Source organism: Cydia splendana, chromosome Z (genome assembly GCF_910591565.1).
Source record: "Cydia splendana chromosome Z, ilCydSple1.2, whole genome shotgun sequence".
NCBI classification, from domain to species: domain Eukaryota; kingdom Metazoa; phylum Arthropoda; class Insecta; order Lepidoptera; family Tortricidae; genus Cydia; species Cydia splendana.
Genome location: NC_085987.1, coordinates 10,244,811 through 10,253,230, shown reverse-complemented (window position 1 = coordinate 10,253,230; position 8,420 = coordinate 10,244,811). Strand labels below are relative to the sequence as shown.

The following is an 8,420-nucleotide window of genomic DNA, read 5'->3' as shown; positions in this document are numbered from 1 at the left end:
GCTAAAACTTCTGTCAGCTTCTTAAAATCACAATGTCACTTAAAGTAAAAGAACAGTACGTTTTTATTTTTAGTCAGCATTATGGCTTTAAGTTTTAAGCAAAACCGTCATTATAGGTATAATGTCACTTTACTTATTTCAAGACGTTATTCTATTCTATTAAATTCAAAAGTACAAGTGTCCTTAAAGGGAAAAGTACGATATTGCTTTAAATTGAGTTTTGATTTTGATACCATATTATAAGTTTAAAGTGACATAGTACGTATAGATACACTATTTCTTATGTAAATTGACGTACTTACCATTAAATCTCATAGAAAACCGTCACTAAGCAATAAAATACAATTTATTTCCCTTGAATGACATTGTTCCTATGAGACAGGCACCTATTCCCTCTATTCGCCATAACGACATTAGCGCCCTCTGGCGGTTCTAATAGAGCTAGGGCGATAGGTGTCTTCGTATTGCGTGCGTTACGATCATACGAGCTAGATGGCGTTATTAACTCAAAAACCCCATTTTTTGGATAATGACGTTATGTTTCTCAAGGAGCGATTTAATGGCGTGCCATATCGGACCGTAAAAACTCGGACTGCCGGACGGGAAAATTCATTGTAGTGCACAATCGCCCTTTGGTTGGGGTGCAATACAATTTCGTTGCCGTTGCAAACCACCTACTACACGTTCGGAAACTGCCAGAGTCGCAGTGATTGGAAGGCTGGAAGCCTCGTTACAGACAGTGTAAAAGGGACTTTACCGTAAGCGTCGAAAAACTCGAAAATCGAAATCTGGTTATCTACATATCTTTCGCTCAAACCGACCACGTGCGATAGAGAGAGGCCCTCGCTTTGTATGGACTAGGCCACACCACGCGACACGTCAATGGACACAAGCGCGTTTTTTCTGTCTATTCTGTGGTTTGAGACTTGATAGAGTTGCAGTTGACTCGGTAAAGTCAAGATACCGCCTGCCTGCTTTTGTTGTATTGATATCGGTACACGCAGTGAAATTAAATTCATGGGCATTAATCATACATTTATATTATCACAGTAAACTAATTTTGGATAACACTGTACCTAGAGTTCAAAAACAGGAAAGAAAGATCTCAACATGTGGGATATAGCGATTTATTTATTTATAATAACTACGGTGGCTTATGTCCTTAAAGAATTGCTTTCTGAGACTCCTAATTTCGTGAAGTTCAAATTGAAATTTCTTATTTACTACGTATGGACCTCTACCATATCGTTGATGTTGATGCCATTCTTCATGTTAGACCCGAAGAACGTGAAAAATATCTTGTGAGTATGATCTTGTATGTATATTCTTGTTACGAAAACTGCAGTGAATACAAACTTAAATAGTGCATTCATTAGAGAAACAGTAATCAAAGCTAGCATTGAATTGTATAATATGCATGAGTTCCAGTAAAGAAACTCCCAGTACTAAATGGAAAAAATGTTAATCATATTTTGCAATTTCAAACACATGATATAAAATCATATTTGCAAATCAGTTCTTTGAAATAATTCAAACAAGCTTAATTTATAAAATATGAGAACAAAGAATGAACAGAATATGAAAGCTCAGGTTCTTATTTGGGAATAAATTGGTTACTTTGTTTTCATCATTTACCCATTTACACTACTATCCTAAGTGGCAAGTTTTGATTTAATACAAAATTTAATATCGGTCTAACAAACCTCTAGTTTTGCTAAGTGAGTCGTGGCAAAATACCGGGACAGTGCCTGGAGGATGATTTTGTTGATATTCCATGTTGTTTAACCTATTGTATGGCTAACAGTTAGATTAAGTGCTTGGGATAGTACTTTCAAGCAGCCTTTACCTTTTACCTGCCACTTAAAAGGTTACATAGACTAATTCTTGTGCTATATTAAAGTTCTAATTATGTCACATAGGTAATTCATTTTAACCAGACTATTGATTTCTTTTTGAATTACCAGATTAAATTTAATTAAAATGGTGCTGGCTTGATCCTATTAACCATTGAACATACATAAGGTCTGGTCAAACTAATAAAAAGAATTATGAGCATTAATATAAAATATTATTAGGTACATGGTAATTTTATGATCATACATCGGGGGTTTAGGTGCAGGTGTGATTTCGTGTATTTTTAACTTTATTTATTGTAAAATAATTACCAAACTATGAATTAAAAATAGGTAGTAAGCTCCAAATATTCTTATAAATGTTAAAATAGTGTTGGTTTTTACAGTTTTTACCTATTTTTTGGCTAGTGTTAAACATTCCCGCACCAAAAACCCTGATGCTGATGCTGGAAATTATACTTTTTATTAATACATATCGTTTTCCTAAAATATGGGTATAATTTAAGGAAAGAAGAGTTCACTGCAAAAGTTGACAAATAGATGATGATTAAAATAATTATATTTCCAGCATTATTTCATTTTTGAAATTATTCCAAACTTTCCACTTCCTCATACCCCTTTTCCACCTAACAACTTACTAATGTTTTAGATTTTCTGTTGCAATTATTAAACACATAACAAAAGTAATTGAAATTAAGTGGCACCTAAGAAATGGGAAAGTCTTGGCAGAGGATCGTGGAGCGGTGATAGTGTCCAACCATCAGTCAACTATTGATGTCCTAGGTAAACCCTGATACATTATTTATTACTCATTTTGTCTCTGTACATTATTTAGAAGCATTTTGTATACACATTCATTTATTGTCACTTGCCCTGGTGTTAATTGGTCTGTTAAATTTAACCCACTTCCTGGTATCCGATTGAGTTGAAAGGCACACTGACAAACTTTTATTTTGGGAACGGAAATAAGTCAATCCCCATACAAAAATATGAGAATATTTCGATGGAAATTTTGCTATTGTGGAAACTTTCTGATGTGCACTGACTTAATTTTTGTGACAGCAATTTAATAAGGAACACACTCAATTTTTTGCCCTGATTTGCTCCAAAATTGGAACCACTAGTTTCAGAAAAACCCTGTATCTATTTTGGGCTGAAGCTATGGGGAAGCTACTTGTCTAAAAAATCATTCTGAGTTTATAAGGTTGATGTATATATAGTCTGTATCTTTAGGTATTTAAAAGAAAGTAAACAAATAAATTGTACATTTTCGGGTAGTTATAACATTTATTGATTAACCAACCTAATACAAAACCACCTGGATCTGTCACTGAACGACCTGACTTTAACCTACATTATTTGATCATGTAATGTTTTCATCTACCCGCAACTGGCTTAAGAAGCCATGTAAGGGTAGATTTTGTTTACTCTTTTTTAAATACCTAAAGATACCCTTAAAAAAGAAAAAAAAGATGTCCTTTTTATAGTTAAGGACCACTTAACTTCTGTCTTCCTATCTCACCAGCCTACTTGATTGTACCATGAAGCCGGTCTGTGAATTCTGTAGTAAAATTATGCTATTGCCTATTGAGTTTAGTCCTGTAAGGATAACCTTGATGAATACAACTAGTAATAAATGCTTAAATCTTACATTTATGACAAATAATTGTTTCTGTCTCAACTATTCAATGAAAACTTATCTGAACCTTGCAAGCTAAAACTCTATCAATACAGAAGTTCACCTTCTGGCAGTTGAGTCTTAACTTACAATGCTTCTCTCTGAATGTAAACATGTCATTTTTAAAGGGGCCCACTGATTAACAGTCCGCCGGACGGTATCGGCCTGTCAGTTGTTCGGAACTGTCATAATTTTGTTCTAACTGACAGGCCGATACCATCCGGCGGACTGTTAATCAGTGGGCCCCTTAATAAATCCTTTAATAGTTCTTTGATCCCTGTACATTAAAAAAATAGTAATTTACAATATTTTAAACAGTCATAAAATAAAAACATATAGTCAAGTATAATGAGACATATTTAATAAAATTAATTATTAAATTATGTCTACTCATACGAGTACCTAACCATATGACGCTTGGTCTGTCTTGCAAGACAGAAGGTAAACTTCTTATAACTCATCTTTTTGCTAACCATAATTGTAGTAAGTGTACCTAATTTTATTGTGCCCTAAAGTTACAACTACCTACATATATTAACGTGTTCTGGCTAAACGTTCCAGGCATGTTCAACATTTGGCATGTAGCGGACAAAGTGGCAGCAGTGGCCCGTAAAGAGTTATTTTATGTATGGCCCTTTGGCTTGGCAGCATATCTGTGCGGGGTGGTGTTTATCGACAGGAACAACCCAAAAGATGCCTACAAAACACTCCAAGTGACATCTGATATTATGATCAAAAATAAGGTGAGCATATAGGTTCATAAAATATAAGAATATAGTGACTTTAGACCAAATTGAAAATGTTTGTTCAAAATCAGACCTCAATCAATAACTCGGTTTTTCTAGGAAGCGGATTATTACCATCTTTAACCGACTTCAAAAAGGAGGGAGTTATATATGCAGTACTATAGTATTAAAATAATAATAAATTATTTAAAAAGGTGTCAAAAAAATATGTAGGTACCTATATCCATCCTTCCCAGACACGTTAATATTCGCAACAGTGTAGTGTTACAGAGGCATTAATTATTCTGTCCTTCAATCTACATACCTACATTGATTGACTGTAGTCATCAGCAAAACACGCCATTCGAATCGCAAATGACATCGCCGCGTGTCACTTGTTTCTATTTGTAGCATTGACTTACAATATACCTACCTACTTCGTAAAGACTGGCCTTAGGAGCACTACGAAGTGGGCCAGTTCATTGGTGTCAAGATAAATTTTGTGGCACCAATTCGGTTTCGCCGTAGGCGAAAGACCGTCCGCCCTCAAGGCTGCGCGTGAATATAGGATAAACAAGCGCCTATTTTGTGTGAAAGGGGATAGTCTAGTCCAGCAATCGCGTATTAGGAACTGCATAATGACCTAGGTAGGTACTTATTATGAATTAAAATGTTGTTTTCTTTGTTATATAATGTTTTGCTTATTTACAATAAAAACCACAACAGCTCTGCGGTTATATGGATCGTAGAAGATAAATCGGTAACATTTTGTTTCACAAGAGTAGCGGTTCTGCTTGGTAACGAACATGTGTACCTACCTATATTCCCTGATCGCGCTCGCATTGTACGTACGAGTTCTATATGTGGCGTTTGTTTTACTAGCAAGAATACGATTCGTGTCATATATTCTGACGGCTCTATCTTTAATTTTGAATTCTTTGATTTGTAGACGAAAATATGGCTGTTTCCCGAAGGCACCAGGAATAAGGACTTCACTAGCTTGCTGCCGTTCAAGAAGGGAGCGTTTAATATAGCCGTGGCTGCGCAAGTGCCCATCATCCCCGTCATATTCTCGCCATACTATTTTATCAACAGGCCGAAGTATATTTTCAACAAAGGTAAAACATCCCAAACAGTATCCTGTTATAATACGGTACATGTGGATAAGACCGTCTACATTATTTGGTCGTCTCTGTCTACAAACTCTTGTGTTTTCAGTCTTTCTGACTGTTTGACCGACGTACGTATATAATTCCACAACATTATTTTATATGCCGGTCTTCTCCACATTGGCCTTGTAAACTAATCAAGCTGGCATATGTGGCCTCAAAATATAGCGTAAATAGTGGTTTTTAAATGGAGGGTTGGTAACTTTGAAGACCTATTAGCTGTTTTTTTTTTTTAAGTTTTATAAGAGTCACGAACCTAGCCGCCATCATACAATCGAAGTTAGGCTCTCATTTTAATACAATATTTTGCAATAACATTTCATGGGTTTTCGTTGCTATATGAATAGGTAGTCGTGGCTTTTTGGCGGCGTGTTCGTAAAACTCTTAATTACAATGCTGCTTTTACGACTAAGTAGGTACATAATATGTACAGTCAGCGTATACCTACAGACAGCGTATACTTCCCTATGTGTGGAAATATCAAGAAAGTTTATTTCCTTTTATCCGTGAAATATTGCCTTAAACTGTGAGGAAATTTAGATTTCATTTTATTTAAGGTACTTATATAGTTTCTACTTACATACTTACCATACAGGTACTGAAGTAGGTTTAGACCTACTTTAAATTCGTAAGTTACAGCCGTATACCTATACTTTATAATATTTTCACTATTTTCTATACAAACATAGGTATTATAAAATAAACATGTGACGAAAATGACGAATACCGTATTCTGGATTAATCTACTCGACGCTCCACTGCCGTATTTATCTATGTGTGGACGTCATGTGCACCTAGTTAGTAGGTATTCCCTCGAGACTGCGATACGAGTATATGGACCGCTATTGTATTGAATGTATATTTGCCCGCCGCTTGCGAACACGTGTTATTGTCGAGGTCTCGTTTCATTGCTAAGCTAATGTATGACATTATTGTAGGGCCATAATAGTGAAGCCTATTTAGAAGAAATGTGAGAACACTATCCAATATTTTATTTATGACATTGAACCTCTGTTGAGTATCACAATAAAATAATGATGAGGTTTTTGCTAATAAATTCCTTAGGTAATTAATATCATTATGTTACGAGTAATAAAAGTGTCATAATAGTTTTTGTTTACGATCTGAATTTCAACAAACGTTAACAGACTGATCCAATGAGGAATGTTATCAAACATTTTTTGCTTTAGTATTATAGTTTAACTGAAAGTGCACACACTTATAAACCCGTGCCTTGAATGACACACTATTGTCGTGATTTTTGAACACTACATCGTTTTGCATAACATCCTTAATTCGTGGTAACAGGCTGTAATACAAGTCATATTTATGTGACACGGGTGACATCATTATTATCATTAAATTTAAACGACTGGGCTTGCGCGATTGTTATTTTGATGTCATAACATAGCTTTAAAGATTTTATTCCGTAAAAAAATACTGAAAATAAATAAAATAGCTAACGGACAGTGGCGTTGTTGGCGACAGTCAGTTGGTGAAAACACCAAATTTTGATACTGGTTTAAACTGTATAAGGGGCGGTTTTGGCCGATATGGGTATGGGTCACAAGTAGAAATTTTACTCTAATATCCTTAAAAGGAAAGGAGGATCGCGCGCGTTCTTTGCCCCATACAATATTAATCACAGCTCTACGCTGGATTTTTATCGATTATATAATTTTTAGTGTTAGCATCTCCCAAACAATTGTATGGAGCTTTCAAAAAAAGTTATTTTCGCTCCTCACTCAAAACTCCAACGCAGGGGCACAGCTATGGTTAATATACTTACATTAAATTGAGTAAAAATATTCTCCTTAATCTCAATAACCAGAGAGGAAATGGCGGACTACGTATGTATGGAGAAGCTATCATCCACTATACTCGTTATCTTTCGTGAGCAAAACAGACAATTGTCCCCCTGAAAGGCAAAAGATTGGCTTGATTTATGTATTGTTTTATGGACTCTAGAGGGAACAGAATGCCTTTATAGTGCACCAATAATATACGGCGGTCTTCACATTGGACGCGGATTCGCACGCCGCTCCAATGTACGAACGAGATATCACTACATAGCGCAGCGCTGTCTTATTTACACACCGGAACGCAGTGCAGATCCGCATCAGTGTGATAATGATAACCGTTTAGCTCCTGCAACAATAGTCCCACTGCATACTAAATCCGGCTTGCCTCGATTTGTATTAATGACATGTAGTAATTAAATGATCACGTTCCAGGTCACGTCATAATACAGTGCCTGGAAGCGGTGCCCACGGCCGGGCTGACCATGGACGACGTGCCGGAGCTAATCGAGCGAGTGCGCGGCGTCATGGAGGCCACATATAAGGAACTCTCCAAGGAGGTGTTAAGCGCTCTGCCGCCCGACTACCCGCTCTATACTCAAAATTGAAGGCGACCACCAAATGATGACCAGTATTATATGACTATGTTTGATTCGTAGATATCTGAACGCAAGCACTGCCACTGCAATATCCTTAATACGCTATTGCCACTTTTATGTATAGCGTATACGTGATTTTTCAACTACGTACGCATTGGTAAATTTACTACTTCTATTATTAGCTTTAAGCGGTCGAACAAAAAAATGTGACAATATTGTCACACTACCTACAGAGCGTGTACAGTCAGCAGCAGAAGTTGCTAAGCGGGCGAGGTGTTCAAAATGATCTTGACGCGACTTTATTGTTAAGAGAATAAGAGCGTGTCAAGGTTCTTTTGAACACCTCGCCCGCTTAGCAACTTCTGCTGCTGACTGTACTCTACACGTAACGACTTAGACATAATTAGTAACAGTCGTGTTTCTAAAAATGTTCTTCAAGAACTATATATACCACCAAACGAACATATCCCTTGTATTCGGATATCTATGGATAACTCAGTGGACCTAGCTCACACTTCACGTTCGACCTTGACTGTTTAGTAATATTTGATGGAATAACCTTCGAATATTGTACATATGTTTTAGTTATTTACGATT

The 8,420-nt window shown here is 36.2% G+C and overlaps 1 protein-coding gene across 1 annotated transcript; it reads left to right on the top strand.

The window, feature by feature from the left end:
* Positions 1–954: 954 nt before the first annotated feature.
* On the top strand, positions 955–8,030 carry LOC134805249 (1-acyl-sn-glycerol-3-phosphate acyltransferase beta-like). The gene is made up of 5 exons (XM_063778562.1): positions 955–1,301; positions 2,503–2,636; positions 4,093–4,274; positions 5,206–5,374; positions 7,660–8,030. Exons 1-5 carry the CDS (start codon positions 1,111–1,113, stop codon positions 7,830–7,832), a joined length of 849 nt encoding a protein of 282 aa, XP_063634632.1. The 5' UTR covers positions 955–1,110; the 3' UTR covers positions 7,833–8,030.
* Positions 8,031–8,420: the final 390 nt, after the last annotated feature.

Bases quoted from the DNA above. Each gene is read 5' to 3' on its own strand.
- LOC134805249 (XM_063778562.1), top strand. From the start codon at position 1,111: ATGTGGGATATAGCGATTTATTTATTTATAATAACTACGGTGGCTTAT. The intron at 4,275-5,205 runs GTGAGCATATAG...TTTGATTTGTAG, and splicing joins ATATTATGATCAAAAATAAG to ACGAAAATATGGCTGTTTCC. The intron at 5,375-7,659 runs GTAAAACATCCC...ATCACGTTCCAG, and splicing joins GAAGTATATTTTCAACAAAG to GTCACGTCATAATACAGTGC.